Source organism: Schistocerca nitens, chromosome 5 (assembly GCF_023898315.1).
Source record: "Schistocerca nitens isolate TAMUIC-IGC-003100 chromosome 5, iqSchNite1.1, whole genome shotgun sequence".
Lineage (NCBI taxonomy): Eukaryota > Metazoa > Arthropoda > Insecta > Orthoptera > Acrididae > Schistocerca > Schistocerca nitens.
In genome coordinates, this window is record NC_064618.1 from 513,731,615 (window position 1) to 513,754,341 (window position 22,727).

The 22,727-nt window shown below is 43.7% G+C and overlaps 1 protein-coding gene across 1 annotated transcript in view; it reads right to left on the reverse strand.

Annotated features, from left to right (window-relative positions):
* LOC126260561 (facilitated trehalose transporter Tret1-like) overlaps window positions 1-19,704 on the reverse strand; it is an 86,971-nt gene extending 67,267 nt beyond the window's left edge. The window contains exons 1-2 of the mRNA XM_049957895.1: window positions 19,402-19,704; window positions 3,389-3,793 (exon numbers count right to left, since the gene is read on the reverse strand). Of these exons, the coding sequence (XP_049813852.1) occupies window positions 3,389-3,793; window positions 19,402-19,704 (708 nt within the window). The remainder of the gene's footprint in view (window positions 1-3,388; window positions 3,794-19,401) is intronic.
* Window positions 19,705-22,727: the final 3,023 nt, after the last annotated feature.

The following is a 22,727-nucleotide window of genomic DNA, read 5'->3' on the forward strand; positions in this document are numbered from 1 at the left end:
CAAACCAGTCTCAGGACTGAAGACAACAACAACAACAACAACAACAACATGTTAGAGGCGTGTAGATTAAAACTTCCTGGCAGATTAGAACTGTGTGTCGGACCGATACTCGAACTCGTGATTGTTTTAACGGTGGTCTAGAGACATTCTCACGCCTGTAGAATAGGTCCTAGGCGTCCGCGTAGTAGGGCGCAGGTTAGGATCGACGTATTATGCGAGCAGCGGTGATAGAATGAATGTCGTCCAGGGGCGAAATGTGGACACTTGTTGCACCTGATGTATAATCAGGAACCACTGGTAACTGTATGCCTGCAACAACATTGAGACAACTTGTGAGGAAATTGGATATATATATATATATATATATATATATATATATATATATATTTTTCTTTTGTCCGTCTCTGTTGCGTTGATATACAATTTCTACTGCAGTGGTTACTGGTTGACGCGCCCATTCTCAAACCGCACACCTTTGCTATTGACCGTGACTAGTCATACAATATAGTAACAAAAGACACAAATAGCTTCAGTACAGAATGTTAACCTGTGGGCAACAAGTACTTTCACTGAAATTACCTTATGTGTCTAGCGTTGCACCTGACACAACCAGTTTTCCTGTGCTAGTGCCGTTTCTTCGAATGGAAGGTGACGTGATTTTTCAGCAGAACAATGCATTCCACATACAGCTACTGCGACGGAACGTACTGTTCGTGACGTACAATAACTGCCCTGGTCGGTAGGATCACCGAAAACTCTCTCCAGTTGAAAACGTGTGGGATATTATGGAGAGGGAGCTCACTCCTTCCACACGGCCCGCAAGAACAATTGCCAAATTGCAACACAAGGCGCAAGATACTTGGGGCAACCTGTCGCAGAATGCGTTACGGCACCTATATCATATTAAGAATATTTTGGAACATTGTTCTCAGGAAAACAGAGATCGATAATGCTTTAAGGTAACTGCCATCACACTGGACTCGCATTCGGGAGGACGACGGTTCAATCCCGCGTCCGGCCATCCTGATTTAGGTTTTCCGTGATTTCCCTAAATCACTCCAGGCAAATGCCGGGATGGTTCCTCTGAAAGGGCACGGCCGACTTCCTTCCCCATCCTTCCCTAATCCGATGAGACCGATGACCACGCTGTCTGGTCTCCTTCCCCAAAACCAACCAACCAACCAACCTAACTGCCATCGCACCATACACGCTGTGTGAACTAGGGTCTGCCCACACCTCACAACGCTTACACTCCTGGAGATCTCTAACTAGGCCACAAATGTTTCAACCTGTGAAACAAGCACAATTATCGCAGGCGAGTGAGTATGTTCCGATCCTCTATACTACCACTTGTGCCACAGGATAGACGCAATGCAGTACTCACCCCAAGAGAGTGTACCTTTGAGCATGCGCCACTTTTAAATAAATTTTGCACTGTTATGTAAACATAGGCTGATCATCATATCGTCATGGCCTCTGTACTCACTGCTTGTGCTACTTGTCATTCAAAATATCCCCAAAAATGGCTCTGAGCACTATGGGACTTAAATTCTGAGGTCATCAGTCCCCTAGAACTTAGAACTACTTAAACCCAATTAACCTAAGGACATCACACACATCCATGCCCGAGGCTGGATTCGAACCTGCGACCGTAGTGGTCGCGCGGTTCCAGACTGTAGCGCCTAGAACCGCTCGGCCACTCCGGCCGGCAAAATATCCTCATATTAAAAAAAAAAAGCGTTACTATCTGGTACTTCTAGTAAACATTTTCTTTTATTAATAACCTCCTATCATAGGTTTTAGCTGTCTATTCTCGCTAATACTTTTACGCAGTACGAATTTGCTACATAATGACTACATACAGTTTGTCGGCGCACACTATGATACTGCTACTATCGCTTAGATGCTCCTTTCAATATTTATATAACTGTGCAATTGTAATCTAGATGTGCATATTGTTCCTCATCTCCACAAAATGTGTACTGCATTTTGTAATTGGTATTTAAAACATGTCTTACTCATCGCCTTTGTAAAAAATGGCGTGGCGTCGTAAACGGTTATTTTACAGTTAATTTATCATAATTGTACAACAGGCAACTAAATATTTATGTAAATGTGTAAGACAGCTGCAGATATTTTCTCTTTAGGCAGTACTTATCGAATTCCGCATCATTCCCGAATCGATGCCGCAACGTCTTTGGCTCACGGCGGAACTTACCAACACACATTCGTCACTTTGGTAATCAGTTGGCACCCTATCAGCAATTTCTGCCACGATCACGTTGATTTAAGCAGCATACGTATAATGAATACAGCCAGTGTCATTGGGCGAGGCATTCTGCTCTAATGTATGTCTCTTAGGTGTATTCGTAATAACCGTGGTTTTTCTATGCTTTCTTTTCTATCAGTAACTTACAATAATATACGTTTACAAAGAGAAACGGTTCTCTACGATTGGCTGTTGGTGGCCCTATGTAAGAGCTCCCCTCAGCAGTGTTCCACGCACTTCCAGAGCGGCCTGGTCCACGCCACCACCAAGGGCATACCAGCCATATATTTCATGCTATTTTCCTTCTATGACTGTATTCATTCTTCGAGCATCTACAACATGTATGCTCCTGTTTGCAGAGTAAAAAATGTTCAAACATGTGTGAATTCCTAAGGGACCAAACCGCTGAGGTCCTCGGTCCCTAGACTTACGCACTGCTTAAAGTAACTTAAACTAACTCATTCTTAGAACAGCACACACACCCATGCCCGAGGCAGGACTCGAATCTCCGGCGGGAGGGATCGTGCAGAGTGAAAAATGGTCTGATGATGACCTGAGAAAAGACCGAAACCAATCGCCAAACGAAATGTATGCGAATTTCTTGCGAACTAGACTGATTCACTGGAATTTATAGTGGTAACCATGCGAGAATACACATTAATGCGTCTGTTTGGACACCTTTCAGGATGACATGAGATTTTCATTTGGTATCAGTTTGTTATCATATACTTCCATAATCACGTCCGCCTCCGTAGTGTAGCGGTAGCGTTACCTCCTACCAGGCCGGGGGCCTGGGTTCGATTCCCGGCAGGGGACTGGGTATTGTGCGTCCTTCATCATCATTGACTCGCAAGTCGGCGCTGTGGCGTCACCTAAAAAGGACTTGCAATACGGCGGTTGAACTCCCCCGAATGGGGCCTCCCGGCCAACAATACCATAGGATCATTTCATTTTTTTCTACAATAACGTATTATCTGTCACTTCATTTGTCACTAAATTGTTTTTATCCACGACGTTGTTGCATTTATCTTTTCCGGCAGCGTAGTTATAAGAAAATTTTCCCTGATGTGTCCCGCTCCACAGGCTCAGCCCGGTGGGCTACGAACCCTAAATACGCACCACCAGCGCCCTCCTTGCCGCAGCGCTACGCCGCAGCTCCCGGAAGGCCTCTGCAGTGCCACTACCGCCCTTTTGGTCGCTTTGCTCTGCAGAGCGCAGGATCTGCTGCAGCTCGCCCTCCACCTCTTTGGCAGAGTCCTTCCCGCGCAGCCGCATCAGCGCCTCCGTCGCCTCCTCCGTGCGGCCTTTCGACACCAGGTAGTACGGGCTCTCGGGCATCCACCAGAAGGTCACCACGAACAGAACGGGGACCGCCAGCATGACCTCGCACAGCGTGAAGAAGTCCACGTAGGGTGCTATGCTGGTCATCAGGATGCCGCCGATACCCATCATGACCATGCCCATGGAGATCATGAGTCCACGCACGCGATCCTCAGCAATCTCCACCTGATACTGCGGGCTCACCTGCCAACAACCGGAGAAGCGCCGTTAAACAGGTGCACATAATTACAGGCTTGCATTGTTAATATGAAGCTCTTGTACAATTTTGGAACACGTTCCTTGCTGACATAAAAGAATCAAAGCAAGAGAGGCGTTCAATAAGTAATGCAAAACATTAATTTCTAAGAGCACGTTGGTTTTATTCAGGATTACAATACACCATTTTATTCCCCACTCCCTTGGGTTCAAAACCCTATTTTCTAATATAATTTCCGTTCAATGCGCTGACCTTACGCCACGCTACTGGGAGGGCCTGTATATCCACTTGGTAATATGATCATTTCCATTTACCACTCTACTGGCCGACGTCGGAGTCAACATTTTGCTGCGTGAATAACCTTCCCATCATTCACTTTGTGGTTAAAAAAAATGGTTCAAATGGCTCTGAGCACTATGGGACTCAACTGCTGAGGTCATAAGTCCCCTAGAACTTAGAACTACTTAAACCTAACCTAAGGACAACACACACATCCATGGCCGAGGCAGGATTCGAACCTGCGACCGTAGCGGTCGCGCGGTTCCAGACTGTAGCGCCAGAACCGCTCGGCCACCAGCGGCCGGCTCACTTTGTGGTTCCTGCAGAGTGCATCCTCCATTGGATCAGACAGATGGAAGTCGTAAGGTGCGATATCCAGGAGGTAGGGTGGATGAGGAAGAACAGTTCCATGAAGTTTCGTGAGCTCCTCTCGTGTGCACAGATTTGTGTGAGGCCTTCCACTGTCGTGAATAATGAGAAGCTGTTTCTTCAATTTCACGACTCTGTGCGGCCGACCGGCACGCGGGAGATATGTCAGGTTTGGACGACCTTGTTGCGATGATGACAGACGCCCCGTCCAACGACTCATCGTGCTTTTGTTCTCTTCCAAGACTACGTAGACATTCAGCAAGCGCCTATGAATACTTGACATTCTCTGGTTTCCCTCCAAAATAAACTCAGAGACAGCTCTCTCAACTTGGAACGTACCTCCATTACAGCCCCTATTTTGTGTACCACATGTAGTGCAGCTGCCCATTGGAACTTCATGAACCCATAGGGGCTGAAGCGGGAATATTCCACGACGTCCCACAACAAATACCGCGTCTTATCCGTCGCAATTTTCGTAGAAAAAATGTGTTACATTACTTATTCAACGCCCCTCGTAGATAATATCTTGTGAAACTGATCTCGCTATTTTCGCATTTGATGTACGGAGCGCCGTATGGAACGACATCCTAGATGACGGATTGTCCCTCGGGTTCTGTAAGGCACTTGATATAGTTACACACTGTTACTTATTCAACAAAATACCAACGTACCGACGATCAGGTTATCAAGCTCATCCATTACGGATATTTTAGAACCCGTGACAGTTAATTGAATGTAAATAAGTTACATAAAACAGCAACAAATCACTTTTTTGAATAGTTATGTTTACTCCAAGAACCTGTTTTTGAATCTTTTCAGGTTCATATTCATATGGTTTCCCGAGGTTACGTCCTAATTTTTAGCATAGTGCTGGGTGCTGGCTCTGTGACAAGAACACGGAACACGCTTTAATGTATCGCCATGACTATTGTTTATCCGACGATATGATGTAAATTTAGTTTTTTACGTACTCCGACAGAATCGGCGGCTATTTTCGTTAGTATCCACCTGTCTGCATCCATGTGGATGGTTATTTGGTATATCACTTCGCACATTTTAACACAATATATATATTAATTTACAGTCTGACAGCGAAACTTTGCCAGCATCCAGCATGTGCTGTACAACTGTTGCTTGTAACAAAGATCTTTAGAAAAACGTATGGCATAGGCCTACTTTGCACAGAGATGTAATTTGTTCTCTTTTTCATGTATTAAAGTCGATATAAGTGCAAATATTTTAATCAGACGGGCGATAACGTGAGAGAGCAAAATAAAATAAATAAATAAATTACTACAAGAACAAACTTCAACTGATATGATGTCTTATTTCTATTTGTATATTAACGTATAATACAGTCAGTTTATTGTATTTACAATGAGATATATCCGTTTGTATGACCATGACCTTTACATTTAAACCTGCCAGGTTAGCCGAGAGCGCTAATGCGCTGCTTCCTGGACTCGGGTAGGTGCGCCGGCCCCGGATCGTATCTGCCCAGCGGATTAACGACGAGGGCCAATGTGCTGGCCAGCCTAGAAGTGGTTTTTAGGCGGTTTTCCACATCCCACTAGGTGAATACCGGGCTGGTCCTCACGTCCCTCGTCAGTTACACGACTCGCAGACATTTGAACCACGTTCACACCGTTTCATGAATTACACTATACACATACAGCTGGAGCGCACTGATTCTGTCACGGGGGTACAGGGTGGCGACAGAGAGAGCATCAAATTAACCATGCCAAATCAGATTGTAACCACGCCGATCCTGTGAAAACTGCGGGACAAAGGCGCAAGAGAAAGAAGAATAAGAAGAAGACCTTTACATTGAAGTTTAAATTTTAAATAATAACCAACCTTCAAATGAACTGTTGATTTATTTCTGTTTTTACGATAACATAATCTGCAATATTAGTAAAGGTAGATTCTATTTTTTTAGCTAAGGTAATATGTATAAAAGTTATAGTGTTTCTAATGGACTAAAGCTGTTGATATGACAATACACTTCATATCTAAAACCAAAAACAAAAGTTTAAGTGAACTGTCGCCTCATTTTTGTTCTTACATTAACGTGATCTGGAATATTGGTGAAGACAGATCCTGTTTGTTCCAGCTAGAAGTAACATGTATAAAAGTACTGATTTATTTTAACAGTAGAGGGCTTTACCATTTACAAATATAGTATAGGTTTTATTCTGTGGTGGCAAATTTACATTGACACCAGTGTAGTTAGGATGTAAGGAGAAGGATAGGGGGGAGTGGTTATGTGGGAGGTGAGTGGTGAGATGGAGTAGGATTGGTTGAGTGGTTACTTGTTTTGAATTAGTAAATCTTCAAAGTTCTGAAGGAAAAATTTGTTTCTCAGTTCAGTTTGGTCATTGTGTAAGTAATCAGATGCTGTATTTGTATAGATAAATATTTCAATTTCTTCAAGAAGGTGATGTATCGTGCCTTTGTTGGCAACATGGAGTATTTTAGATTTGTTCTTTTCTGTTTGCAGAATGATTGTGTTGGGCAAGATGAGAGGCAAAGCTGGATTTATTCAGGTTGTTAAGAGGAAGTGCATCTATGTGTTCTATAAATCTTGTTGTGAAGCTTTTGCCGGTTTGTCCAATGTAGAAGCTGGGACATGAGTAGCAAGTGAGCTTATATACACCTGACTTTTGATACTGCTCTATAGTAGTTTTGGTGGTGTGTATGATTTTATTTTGTATTTGTTGTTGGTGAAGAAGCTTATTTTTATGTTGTATGTCTTGAAGAGGTTGGCAATTTGGTGAGAAACCTTCCCTAGAAAAGGCACGCTTATAAATGTGTCAACATAGCGTTTGTTGATGATAATCTCATTCTGTTCAATGGAATACAACCGAAAACAGCCGCCCATACTGTCGCTAGCAAGCACCCAGCATTACGCTAGAAATGATGTAACTTCCAGAAACCATCTGAAGATGAACCTGAAAAGGTTCGAAAACCGCTTCATGGAATAAAACATAATTATTCAAAAAATGACTGGTTGCAGTTTTATATAACTTATTTACAAGACAACAAGTGTCTAGAGCTGTTGTCAGATCGATTACTGCTGCTACAATGGCAGGTTATGAAGATTTAAGTGAGCTTGAACGTGGTGTTACATTCGGCGCACGACCGGTGGGAGACAGCATCTCCGAGATAGTGATGAAGCAGGGATTTTCCCCTACGACCATTTCACGAGTGTACCATCAATATCAGGAATCCACCAAAACATCAAATCTCTGATATCGCTGCGGTCGAAAAAAGATCCTGCAACGGGACGAACGACGACTGAAGAAAATCGTTCAACGTGACGGAAGTGCAACCCTTCCACAAGTTGCTGCAGATTTCAATGCTGGACCACCAAGTGTCAGCGTGGGAACCAGTCTACGACACATCATCGATATGGGCTTTCGGAGCCGAAGCCCTACTCGAGTACCCTTGATGACTGCACGACACGAAACTTTACGCCTCGCCTGGACACGTCAATGCCGACTGTTGATGACTGGAAAGATGTTGCCTGGTCGGACGAGTCTCGTTTCAAATTGTATCGAGCGGATGGACGAGTACGGGCGTGGAGACAACCTCATAAATCCATGGACTCTGCATATCAGCAGAGGACTTTTCAAGCTGCTGGGGGCTTCGTAATGTTGTGGGGAGTGTGCAGTTAGATAGATATGGGACCCTTGATGCATCTAGATACGATCCTGAAAGGCGTACGTACGTAAGAATCCTGTCTGATCACCTGCATCAATTCATGTCCATTGTGCATTCCAACGGGCTTGGGCAATTCCAGCAGGACAATGCGACACCGCACATGAGCTGAATTGCTACAGATAGGCTTCAGAAACACTCTTCTTAGGTTGAACACTTCCGCTGGCCACCAAACACCCCAGATATGAACACTATTGAGCATATCTGTGATATCTTGCAACGTGCTGTTCAGAAGAGATCCCCACCCCCTCGTGCTCTTAAGGATTTATTGACAGCACTGCAGGATTCATGACGCAGTTCCCTCCAGCACTACTTCAGACATTAGCTGAGTCCATACCACGTCGTGCTGCGGCGCTTCTGCGTGCTCGCGGGGACCCTACACGTTACTGGGCAGGTGCACCAGTCTCTTTGGTTCTTCAATATATTTCTGCATTTCATCAGAAATATTACCTCAAGACTACTTTGCCGACAATGTGAAGAAAGCGTATTCAGCATCAGGAAATAAGATAACTCGAAATAGTTATTTTCAGTTTTCATACTAGAAATGACAAACTATTCGTCACACCAGTTCTTCAGTTGAACGTCGGGAATCGAACCTGGCTGTAAATATCGGCGGGAGACCAACAATAGTTCCTAGCCTGGCTGGAGTCCAGGCTGCGAGTATACGTTATAGCAAATCTCGCAGCACCTGAAGAAGACAGATGGGTCGGTCCTCGAAACGCTGTGCAGAACGTGGAAAGGTGTGCGGAACTGGAAGCTCACTATCAACCAATCACGTCGATGAAATCTGAGAGATCAGATCTGAATAAAGCTCTTTTTCATCTAAATGTGTCCACTATTCGTGATTATGGACCGCACTGCACTTGTCTCGATATTTCACGAGAACACACTGAACCACTTGTCAGTATTTTCACAGTTGATCTAAAAGCATTGGTAGTGCTCTGCGTTTTGATTAGTCACGACTGTATTGTTTACTGTAATGAAACCAGGTGTTTCCTACAACTTCTGCGGAAGGCCATGTGCAATAATATAGTGGTTCGGTAGTATACACTGGCCTGGTATGTTCCGGGGCCAAAGAGATATGCGGGTACCGTGGCGGAAGCGCAGTACGGCCACTACAGGCCTTAAAAGTTGCAGCGACCTTCTCCAGAGGGCACCAAGTTACAATTTGAGACCAATTTTAAAACTTCGTAGCCATCACGAACGTCTCCGAGGACACTTCGTAGCTGTGCGTTTGGATAGACTCACGCTATAGGTAACATATGACGAAGTTAACGAGTTTATTGGGCGCCTTTTCATTGACTTACTGATTTCCCTCCTGGCTCTGAACGTACTCCAGCGTTCACGATGTACGAGAGTCACCTGATAAGCTTGGTAAATTTCCTGAAACAATGGAATATTTTTGTTGCTCCTTCATAGTTGGTAAGTTTGATTATCCCAAGGATAGTATAAAGAATTTCAAAAACGTACAGTGTAGACAGCTATCTCAACTGGTCAGTGTGTCTTCTGTGATTGAAAATGGAGAAAACCGAGCTTCGTGCTGCTATGAAACATTTTTAGTTGAAGGGTTGGACTGCCGCACAAATCAAAACAGAGCTGGCTGAAGTTCATGCGTGCTCTGCACCATCGTTGGAGACCATTTACTCCTGAAGTAATGAATTTAAGCGTGGTCGAAGCACCGAAACGAAGCGCACTTCGGCCATCCAGTGCAGGACACCTCAAAGGAAAGCTCTGGGAAAATCCATGATATCGTAATACAAGACCACTGAATAAAAAATCGTGGGATCGCTTGCACTGTAGGCACTCGGCTGAGTGACAGCGTAATATCCTGCTCGGGGAATTGTCTCCAGAGAAGTTGTGTGTAAAGTGGCTGCCGTGGTCGCAGTCGACCGAAGGCGAATTCGGCACAATATTTTAACACAATGCATGGCGATGTCTAATCGCACTCCTCAAGACTTTTTACGCCGATTTGTGACTGTTGATCAAATCTGGAGACATCATTACACACCAGAGTCGAAACGGAAGCAAAAACTGTGGACAAAGGCTGGAGAAAGTGCACTGAAGGAGACAAAGACCATTTTGTCAGCTAGTAAGGTGATGGCCACTGTTTTTTGGGATTCTCGAGGAATAATCCTCATACAAAACTTGAAAAAAGGCAGAACCATAACTGAGCCCTATTACGCTTCCTTGGTGGATCGTCTGAAACTTGCGTTGGCTGAGAAAAAGACCAACGCTGACACACAAAAATTTGCTCTTTCACCAGGATGATGCACCATCTCACTCATCATCGATAACAATGGCGAAAGTCCATGAACTGGTCTTTGAATTATTCCTCATCCACCCTATATAACAGAGCTGACTCCCAAGTGACGTTTTACTGTTGCCGAAATTGAAACTTTGGCTTGCTGGAAAGAAATTTCCGTCAAATGAGGAAGTGGTAATCGCACTTGACGAGTATTTTGCAGACTTTGACAGAACTTTATTTTCCGATGTGATGAAAAAGCTGGAGGATAGCTGGACCAAGTGTATATCCCCTAAAGGAGACTATGTCGAGAAGTAAGGTGAGTTGTTTACGAAACAAAAATTTTTTGTTGCTTTTTTATCAGACCTATCAAACCACCCTCGTATGTCGGACGAGGCAATAGGGTGACGTCCCAACTTCGTTGCTGGGGCCCGATTTCCCCGGGTTTGCTCCTCGTGTCATCTCCTCCTGTTGGGTCTTTGTTGTTGTTTTGAGTGTTCGCTCGATGGTCTGCTGGTGATGCCACCAGGCCAGTCGATTAGCCTCTGTGTATCATTTGAATTGTTCCCGACGATTCCCTCCCGACGGAGGTTCGAATCCTCCCTCGGGCATGGGTGTGTGTGTTGTTCTTAGCAGTTTGGTCTCTTAGGAATTCACACACATTTGAAAATTTGAATATTTACCGACGTTTTTAACCTCAGACGCAATCAGAAGGGCGTTATAAGTTTGACGTGTGTATCTGTGTACTGGTCTGTGGCGTCGTAGCTCCCGAACGAAAGGACCGATCTTAAGAGAGTTTTTTTATTTTAAACATGGTGTAATCGGAATGGTTGTTAGCTACGTTCCATGAATGTCCGTTTACATTTCATCAGGTGAATTAAGTTAAAATATTTTCCGCCAGAGCGCTCTCTTGATATACGCTGCGTATCATAAAGAGCTAAATCCGGTTACGTAATACCAGGTTGTAGAGTCCAAAAGAATCTAAATAAAAATCCGCTAGAACATAGGCTTATCTTTTACGGCTGACAAACAATGATGATTTTGTGACAAAATGAAACACCTACAGTCATCCTTAAGATTTTATTTTATTTTGTCGCAACCAGTTTCAACGCTTCAATGCGGCATCTTCAGGCCTGTATGCATAAAACAGTAACGGGAGCATTATCAACTTATCAATCAAGTTACATAGAAATAGATTAAAAACAGAATGAGAAACATTGGCAAGACTCTACAAGTGAATTTACACCGAAAATTTGATAGAACGAATAGATGCCACTGCCACATATCTAAAATATACCGTAACGAACTTCCACTTAATGCATTGCGCAATTATACTATCTATTAAAAACTTCTTTAAATAACTATTCATGATTTTTATTGGTCAATCGGATATACATTATCCGCACAACCCTGAAATAACCTACTGTAAGACAAAATAACTGTAGAAGGTGATAAATGGATGGAAACAATACCTCATAAACAAGTAAAGAGAAGGAACATAACCTCTGTATCACATCAAAGTATAAAATGCTTAGTTGTACACTGATGAGGGGCATACACTATGTCTCATCTATAAAACGAATATCCAAGACATGTTACAAAACCGAACGTAAGATCCACCTCAGATCATAATATATGTAGAACGTATGAAAGACGCCCACAAGAAAACTGATCATGATGAATGTTTTCATGTGCAAATGCATCTATATATCATGTACTGCCACAAAACAATCACACACAGTGATACTAACAAGGGAACCTCCCCATCGCACCCCCCTCAGATTTAGTTATAAGTTGGCACAGTGGATAGGCCTTCAAAAACTGAACACAGATCAATTGAGAAAACAGGAAAAAGTTGTGTGGAACTGTGAAAAAATAAGCAAAATATACAAACTGAGTAGTTCATGGGAAGATAGGCAACATCAAGGACACTAAGAACACAGCAGCGCCGTGGTCTCGTGGTAACGTGAGCAGCTGCGGAACGAGAGGTCCTTGGTTCAAATCCTCCATCGAGTGAAAAGTTTAATTTTTTTATTTTTAGTTTATGTGACAAACTCTTGTTTGTTCATCACTTTTTTGGGAGTGTATCACATCCACAAGAAAACCTAAATCGGGCAATGTAGAAGAATCTTTTTACCCATTCGCCAAGTGTACAAGTTAGGTGGGTCGACAACATATTCCTGTCATGTGACGCACATGCCGTTACCAGTGTCGTATAGAATATATCAGATGTGTTTTCCTGTGGAGGAATCGGTTGACCTATGACCTTGCGATCAAATGTTTTCGGTTCCCATTGGAGAGGCACGTCCTTTCGTCTACTAATCGCACGGTTTTGCGATGCGGTCGCAAAACACACACTAAACTTATTACAGTGAACAGAGACGTCAATGAACGAACGGACAGATAATAACGATGCAAAAATAAAGAAAGTAAAATTCTCACTGGAGGGAAGACTTGAACCAAGGACCTCTCGTTCTGCAGCTGCTCAGGCTACCACGAGACCACGGCGCTCCTGAGCTCACATTGTCCATGATGTTGCCTATGTGGCCCATGGACTACTCAGTTTGTATAGTTTGCTTATTTTTTCACAGTTCCACGCAACTTCTTCCTGTTTTCTCAACTGATCTGTGTTCAGTTTATCAAGGCCTATCCACTGTGCCAACTTATAACTAAATCTGAGGGGGGTGCGATGGGGAGGTTCCCTTGTAAGTAGCCATCAAGGATGCACTGTATCACAAAGGATGACTCAACAATATACATGAAAAACCAAAAAAGCTTACTGAGTAGCATCCCACTGAAAAGGTACTCCTGTGTTTTAAACATAAGGAATAATTGAGATCTAAAATAATTTATAGTTATGAACAAATGCATTGCACGCGGTACGCACTTACGTCTTTCAATGACATTGAAACCGAAAGCCATTACATGCAAGCAATTAATTTTTTTCATACGAAAATACATGTCACAGAAATCGTGTCAAAGTCAGGTCACATTATTAATTGACCAATGAGGAGACCACACACGATGCCCGTAATTAAAACGTAAGTAACTGTAATTTTCATGTCAAACGTAAACTGTGAACGTGTGACAGAAATCTATAAGTTGGCAATACAAAAACCATTACAACAAAAACACTGGCAATGCCACGAGTCATATATAGTGGAATTTTAAGTTAAGGTAATGCAAGACAGGCACATATCACTAAATGTGGGCGTCTTTCATACGTTCTACTTATGTTATGATCTGCGGTGGGTCTTACATTCGGTTTCATAACACGTCTTGGACATTCATTTTATAGATGACATAGTGTATGCCCTTCATCTGTGTACAACTAAGCATTACACTTTGCCGTGACACATAGGTTATGTTCTTTCTCTTTACTTGTTTGTGAGGTATTGTTTCCTTCCATTTATCACCTTCTACAGTTATTTTGTCTTACAGCATGTTATTTCAGGGTTGTGCAGATAATGTACATCCGATTGACCAATAAAAATCATGAATAGTTATTTAAAGAAGTTTTTAATAGGTAGTATAATTGTAGAATGTATTGAGTGGAAATTCGTTTAGATACGTGACAATGGATGTATCTGTTCGTTCTATCAAATGTTCGGTGTAAATTCACTTGTAGAGTCTTGTCATTGTTTCTCATTCTGTTTTTAATCTGTTTCTATGTACTTGATTGATAAGTTGATAATGCTATCGTTACTCTTTTATGCATACAAGCCTGAAGATGGCGCACTGAAGCGTTGAAACTGGTTGCAACAAAATAAAATAAAATCATAAGGACGGCTGTAGGTGTTTTACTTTCTCACAATAGTAAATGGTCGTCGTCCCAGAGATATACTCCCATAAGCATAAGGATGGACACGCAATTGATAATTTTTGTCTGCAAAACAGGAAAAAGGTGATTGTGACTCAGCTGTAAAAGGTAAACATAATTATGCTCTCGCATGATCTTTTGTAATTCTTTCTGGTCTACAATTCAGTAATAAATGAAATGATTTTATCACAATAGTTTAGGCAGCTATTGCAAGAGAGCGCAGTGGGAGCCCACTTTGTTCCAACTTTATTTAGAATTAGCGCCACTGCTTGTCGCTTCTGTTACGTAAATTAGCTGAATATATCCTACAACACAGTCAATGCGTAAATGTGCGGATTAAAAATATAAGCACGTAAATCACATAAACGAACAAAATATCAGAGAAAAGAAAACCGGAGGAACAATAATTTGAGGCTGAAACACGAAACCGCACGTCGATATTGCATTGCAATTGTCATAATATTTATGAAAATCCATCTATTGTGAGAATATGCAGATTTCGATGAGACAATTCGATGTTTCGTCCTCGAAAGTATTTATGTGAACGTGGGGACAGAGTGTCAATCGTCCCGTGTATACTGTTAAAATATAAAGTTTAAAAAGCACTAAACAGAACTTAAAAATTAAGTAAAGGCACAAAGAAACCTTTAAAAAGTAAGAAAAAGAATATCTATTGTCCCTTTAAGCTGAATATAAGTACTAATATTTTTATCCAAGCGTCATCGTGTCGGGGACCGTTAAGTAAATAAAATAAAAACAATACATAAAAAAATGAAAAAGTATCAAATTTAAATACTAGTAAACTATCTAGGTGGCGTAGGTACATATTAAAATCATATCAAATTGTTGAGTCGAAGTCTTAATCAATTTACTACGAAAAATTAGCAATGTAGACACTACCGTCAACGACGCTTTCCCTCACACAGCTGCCCGTTCAGGTCGTCGCACGTGGTCACGAAACGCGTGACTCACGCTAGCGGTTTAGTGAGGCGTGCATCAGTACACTATCACCATTCCACTGCAGAACATAGGAATCGTATGGTAGATTCGTAAGTGAAACTAAGTTCGTATGTAATTATGTAAATATATGCTTTAAGATAAGTAGGTAGTCTTTAATTATACACTGCTGGAAATGGAAAAAAGAACACATTGACACCGGTGTGTCAGACCCACCATACTTGCTCCGGACACTGCGAGAGGGCTGTACAAGCAATGATCACACGCACGGCACAGCGGACACACCAGGAACCGCGGTGTTGGCCGTCGAATGGCGCTAGCTGCGCAGCATTTGTGCACCGCCGCCGTCAGTGTCAGCCAGTTTGCCGTGGCATACGGAGCTCCATCGCAGTATTTAACACTGGTAGCATGCCGCGACAGCGTGGACGTGAACCGTATGTGCAGTTGACGGACTTTGAGCGAGGGCGTATAGTGGGCATGCGAGAGGCCGGGTGGACGTACCGCCGAATTGCTCAACACGTGGGGCGTGAGGTCTCCACAGTACATCGATGTTGTCGCCAGTGGTCGGCGGAAGGTGCACGTGCCCGTCGACCTGGGACCGGACCGCAGCGACGCACGGATGCACGCCAAGACCGTAGGATCCTACGCAGTGCCGTAGGGGACCGCACCGCCACTTCCCAGCAAATTAGGGACACTGTTGCTCCTGGGGTATCGGCGAGGACCATTCGCAACCGTCTCCATGAAGCTGGGCTACGGTCCCGCACACCGTTAGGCCGTCTTCCGCTCACGCCTCAACATCGTGCAGCCCGCCTCCAGTGGTGTCGCGACAAGCGTGAATGGAGGGACGAATGGAGACGTGTCGTCTTCAGCGATGAGAGTCGCTTCTGCCTCGGTGCCAATGATGGTCGTATGCGTGTTTGGCGCCGTGCAGGTGAGCGCCACAATCAGGACTGCATACGACCGAGGCACACAGGGCCAATACCCGGCATCATGGTGTGGGGAGCGATCTCCTACACTGGCCGTACACCACTGGTGATCGTCGAGGGGACACTGAATAGTGCACGGTACATCCAAACCGTCATCGAACCCATCGTTCTACCATTCCTAGACCGGCAAAGGAACTTGCTGTTCCAACAGGACAATGCACGTCCGCATGTATCCCGTGCCACCCAACGTGCTCTAGAAGGTGTAAGTCAACTACCCTGGCCAGCAAGATCTCCGGATCTGTCCCCCATTGGGCATGTTTGGGACTGGATGAAGCGTCGTCTCACGCGGTCTGCACGTCCAGCACGAACGCTGGTCCAACTGAGGCGCCAGGTGGAATTGGCATGGCAAGCCGTTCCACAGGACTACATCCAGCATCTCTACGATCGTCTCCATGGGAGAATAGCAGCCTGCATTGCTGCGAAAGGTGGATATACACTGTACTAGTGCTGACATTGTGCATGCTCTGTTGCCTGTGTCTATGTGCCTGTGGCTCTGTCAGTGTGATCATGTGATGTATCTGACCCCAGGAATTTGTCAATAAAGTTTCCCCTTCCTGGGACAATGAATTCACGGTGTTCTTATTTCAATTTCCAGGAGTGTATTTATTTTATATAATAAGCAATTATAACTTCAACAGGTATTCTGAGGTATGGATGCGCGACGAGCAGGACTGGAAGGGATGACGGCAAATAGAAGAAGCTTATACCCAGTAATAATGAAAGTATGCTGTTCTAGAAAGGATAGCTGCTGTTACCTTCTTATTTTTATTAATTTACTCAGTGATCTCCTGACACGACGACACTTGAACTAGATATTACTACGTATGTTGAACTAAAAGGGGAAATTCATATTATTTTTTTAATTTTTAGAGGTTTTTGTACCATTTTTCTTCTTTTTAACTTTGGCAATGGCCTTTCCGCAGTGGGAACATCGGTTTCCGTCAGCTAACCGAAGTTAAGCACTGTTGGGTTTGGCCAGCACTTGGATGGGTCACCGTCCATATCTACAGAGTGCTGCTGGAAAGCGTGGTGTTCTCAGCGTTTGTGAGGCCAATAGAGGAGGTACTAGAGAAGTAGAAAATGCAGGATGCATGGCACCTGCTACTGATATATAATTCTTTTTTGCTGAATTGTATGTAAATATTTGTAATTTAAATGCTTTCTTTTAATAAGTAAGGACATTCCTTCACTGTATATGTAAATTCAGGTAGAAGTATGCTGACATTTCATTGTATTTATCTGTGCCTTTCTGTGAAACTTATAAGCTCTGGGGAAAAGCCAAAAGAGTTGTTATTTGCATCGACTAGCAACGATAATAGCAGTGCTTGTGCATTGTAAAATCTTTGGGTAGGGGTTGCGCAGAGCGCACGGAGAGAGGGAGACAGGTTCCAGCGCTTGTAGTGTGCGGAAGTGTGGTGTCAACGATCTGGCAGTAGAGTATACCATTTCGGCAGCATCATGTACGCACGCCGGCCAGCTGTCTAGTAGCAGGAGTACGGACAGTGGACGGGTGGAAGAGGCTGTATTAATTACGATTGCCCGTTACTGTAACTAACCACGTTCCACAATTACGATTGGCCGTTACTGTAACTAACCATGTTCCACAAGATGCTACCGTCTTCAACAACAGCAGCAGTTCCAGCAACAGAGACGTTCTCGGCTCCGAGTTTCGTGGGATGCACGGCACTGAAGTAAGACTATTCATTGGTAGAAAGTATTAACGGCTAACCCAGCAGCACAACTGAATGTGATTTGATTGATAAAATTTATTTAAATAATAATCTGTTAAACTCAGGGTGATTGTGTCCTCATTGTCCTCAGACACTGTTACCAAGCAGGGTCCTTGTTCCTTTTTTTTCCTTATATGCTAACCGAGTGTCATAAGAAACAAATTGAATAGTTACAGCCAGTTTATTAATGAATAATTCCACTTTTAAGAATTTTAGCCTGAGTCTACTTTCAATTAACTGTTGTATGACAGAGGTTTCAGTATATGAGTAAAGTAAACCAATTTCAGTTTTCAAGTTTGAGAATCAATTACTGGAAAAAATCCAAATCTAATGAAATGTACAAATTAAGAGTGCAGAAGTTTTATTTATTTTAAATATAGCTTAAAGCACATAGCTATTTGGTTTGTTACATATTCTATTATTTATTTCTGTTCAAGTCAGTAAAAAAGGCTCAGTTGTTCAGACAATAATTTGAAATCCAATTTGCAAAATAAGTAATTGAGAAGTAAAAGTGCTTGCTTTTTTTTTAAATTTCATTGATGACGTTACGTTGAAAGTCATTGTTCACGTGACGAAGTTCAGTACTAACATATAGTTTAATTGCATATTTACAAATCATTACTCGACTCTTTTATTTCAAAATTTAATGAAAAACATAAAATAAGGGTGACTTTTCTCTTCATCATTACATACTCACTTAAAATTAATGTCAAGAAACACGACAACCTTCAGTTGCCAAGTCAGTGTTTAATAATACATGTTTCTCTTTCCCATCATCCTGTACAGGATTTTGGTTGTAAACTGCCCTAGTGGGCTGGCGACCAGTAATTATTCCCTTTTCGTGCTTTAGTGCAACTTTTTGATTCATGATCAGTGGTACCCCTTTTCTGTCCAGTGTTGTTCGTGAGTGAATGTACAAATAAGTTTCATTTTTCCAAATTATAAACATGTTAGGTTTAATTACTTTTTATTTTTAGTAGACTTTTTTATCGGAAGGGTCTCCTACTTATCGGTATTATTTCTTCGGGAAAGATAGTCTTATCCAGTTAGTAAAAATCCATTAGGCATAAATGCGATCCACGACCATATTTTATATCGCAAGCAGGATAGGCCGATTAGTAAGGGGGAGGTTACAGCAGCACCTGTAGTGAAAGCCGACAACGGCCGGAAGAGTGGTGTGCTGACCACATGCACCTCCATATTCACATCCTGTGGCGCCTAAGGGCTGAGAATGACACAGCGGCCGGTCAGCAGCAGCGTTGATCCTTCAAGGCCTGTTCGAACGGTGTTTCTTTTCGCATGCCGGCCACAATAGTAACATTTATGTTAAGATTAACAGTAGATTCCTCCCTCTGTGTCTCATGATTACGAGCTATGCGTTGCAGTGTGCCGGTATGTAATTTATTGCTTTCTGAAAATGAGCACATAAAACTTTTTAAGACTAGCGCAGCTGCCTACACGTGTTAGGCACCGAGCAGTGTGGGGTACTGACCGGGATCACGATGCCGATGCCGACGCCCCAGATGACGGCAGTGGCGAGCAGCTCGCCGAACGTGGTGGCGAAGCGCTGCCACAGCGACGCCACGAGGAAGGGCAGCGCCGTGCACAGCAGCAGGCGCCGCGGGCCCACCAGCTGCACCAGCCAGCCGGTGAAGAAGTTGGGCGCGATGCCCACCAGCGGCGGCACCGCCGTCATCCACGACGCCTCCTCCGCCGTCAGCACGATGTGCGACGTGTTCTGCTGCAGGCGCGGCATCATCGGGGCGTTCCACAGCACCGCCATGCCCACCGACATGTACGCCAGGGAGCCTGTGCAAATATGACACTTCTTGTTCTCTCAACACCATATCCGAAACTTACCAAACGGATTCTCCAACGTTTACACGCCTATGCTATGTGTTGATTAAAATTTAACCCTGCCTAAGCATCCTTTCACCATTTCTTGGTCATACAACTATTTTTACGTGGGTGAAAACAAACTGCATTTATGTTCTAATACACTACTGGCCATTAAAATTGCTACACCAACAAGAAATGCAGATGATAAACGGGTGTTCCTTGGACAAATATATTATGCTAGAACTGACATGTGATTACATTTTCACGCAATTTGGGTGCATAGATCCTGATAAATCAGTACCCAGAACAACCACCTCTGGCCGTAATAACGGCCTTGATACGCCAGGGCATTGAGTCAAACAGACAAAACAGCTGCCCATGCAGCTTCAACGCGACACCACAGTTCATCAGGAGTAGTGACTGGCGTATTGTGAGGTGCCTGTTTCTGGGCCACCATTGACCAGACGTTTTCAATTGGTGAGAGAAATGGTTCAAATGGCTCTGAGCACTATGGGACTCAACTGCTGCGGTCATAAGTCCCCTAGAACTTAGAGCTACTTAAACCTAACTAACCTAAGGACAGCACACAACACCCAGCCATCACGAGACAGAGAAAAACCCTGACCCCGCCGGGAATCGAACCCGGGAACCCGGGCGTGGGAAGCGGGAACGCTACCGCACGACCACGAGATGCGGGCTAATTGGTGAGAGATCTGGACAATGTGCTGGCCAGGGCAGTAGTCGAACATTTTATGTATCCAGAAAGGACCGTACAGGACTTGCAACACGCGGTCGTGCATTATCCTCCTGAAATGTAGGGTTTCGCAGGGATCGAATGAAGGATAGAGCCACGGGTCGTAACACATCTGAAATGTAACGTCCACTGTTCAAAGTGTCGTCAATGCGAACAAGACGAAACCGAGATGTGTAACCAATGGCACCCCATACCATCACGCCCGGTGATACGCCAGTATGGCGATGACGAATACACGCTTCCAATGTGCGTTCACCGCGATGTCGCCAAACACGGATGCGACAACCTGGATTCATCCGAAAAAATGACGTTTTGCCATTCGTGCACCCAGGTTCGTCGTTGAGTACACCATCGCAGGCGCTCCTGTCTGTTCAAAAATGGTTCAAATGGCTCTGAGCACTATGGGACTCAACATCTTAGGTCATAAATCCCCTAGAACTTAGAACTACTTAAACCTAACTAACCTAAGGACATCACACACACCCATGCCCGAGGCAGGATTCGAACCTGCGACCGTAGCAGTCCCGCGGTTCCACACTGCAGCGCCAGAACCGCTAGACCACCGCGGCCGGCGCTCCTGTCTGTGATGCAGCGTCAAGGGTAACCGCAGCCATCGTCTCCGAGCTGATAGTCCATGCTGCTGCAAACGTCGTCGAACTGTACGTGCCGATGGTTGTTGTCTTGCAAACGTCACCATCTGTTGACTCAGGGATCGAGACGTGGCTGCACGATCCGTTACAGCCATACGGATAAGATGCCTGTCATCTCGACTGCTAGTGGTACGAGGCCGTTGGGATCCAGCAAGGTGTTCCGTATTACTCTCCTGAACCCACCGATTCCATATTCTGCTAACAGTCATTGGATCTCGACCAACGCGAGCAGCAATGTCGCGATACGATAAACTGCAATGGCGATAGGCTACAATCCGACCTTTATCAAAGTCGGAAACGTGATGGTAAGCATTTCTCCTCCTTACACGAGGCATCACAACAACGTTTCACCAGGCAACGTCGGTGAACTGCTGTTTGTGTATGACAAATCGGTTGGAAACTTTCCTCATGTCAGGACGTTGTAGGTAACGTCCACTGTTCAAAGTGTCGTCAAAGTGTTGTCAACCTTATGTGAATGCTCTGAAAAGCTAATCATTTGCATATCACAGCATATTCTTCCTGTCGGTGAAATTTCGCGACTGTAGCACGTCATCTTCGAGGTGTAGCAATTTTAATGGCCAGTAGTGTAGTATTTATTTGTTTCGAACCAGTGTTTGACTTGTTAGGCCATCGTCATCAATCAACTGACTAGCGTCCACAAGGGATACTAGAGCGTAGGAAACCGAAGATTGGAAACAAAAATATTATCATCCAGTGATCTCTATAGTATCTGGATGTAGACACAGTCCGAGTGACAGCAGCGCCAAGTGGCCAGCAAGCGATACTTCTGAATACGAGGTCGGATGAATGCGAATACTGACATTTATATTGATTTTGCAACATACCTCTTACAATAGGGAGTCTATGCAGTGCCACAAAAATCTTCAGTAACTACAAAATGACACCACATTTCTCATTCTTTAGATTCGTAAATACCGTGGAAGGTACGATTCGGTACATTACAGGACAGTTTATTTACGATACGGCTGTAACGTACAGATGTTTACTGAATAATGTCGTTTTCTTTTAACAACAAAATATTGATAGTAAGGACAGAAAGACCTGACCTTTTACAAAAAGAGGTTGTGTATCTACTCAACAAAGTGGAGTTGGGTTCGACACTTCCAGCCAAGTCAGTGAATTGGGAACGTGCAGAACCTATATGGAATGTAATACTTATTGTAGTCTGCGAAATAAGCCACCACATCTGCACATTAAGAGAAAACGACACAGCCTTGATAATAAATCGTCAAAAGCAATAAAATTGTTTTTCAACACAGAAGAACCCAATTCCACAACTGTTGCTAAATTTGAACCACAAACGGCAAGAATCACTTTTGAAGCAAATGTAATTACATTTACAGATTTATTCGTGTATCAGAAGGCCGAGGGAAGTGTTAGAATGGGCGAATCATTAGACTTCATAAAAATGTTTAAGTGTCAAGCAAAGAGCCTATGGTAACAACAACATAAAAGAACAGACACATAGGTTTCTCATATGCGAATATATGTTTATATTCTCTTGCCTTCAGCGGAGTAAGCCGGAAAAAGACCCATCATCGAAAATATTTCTTC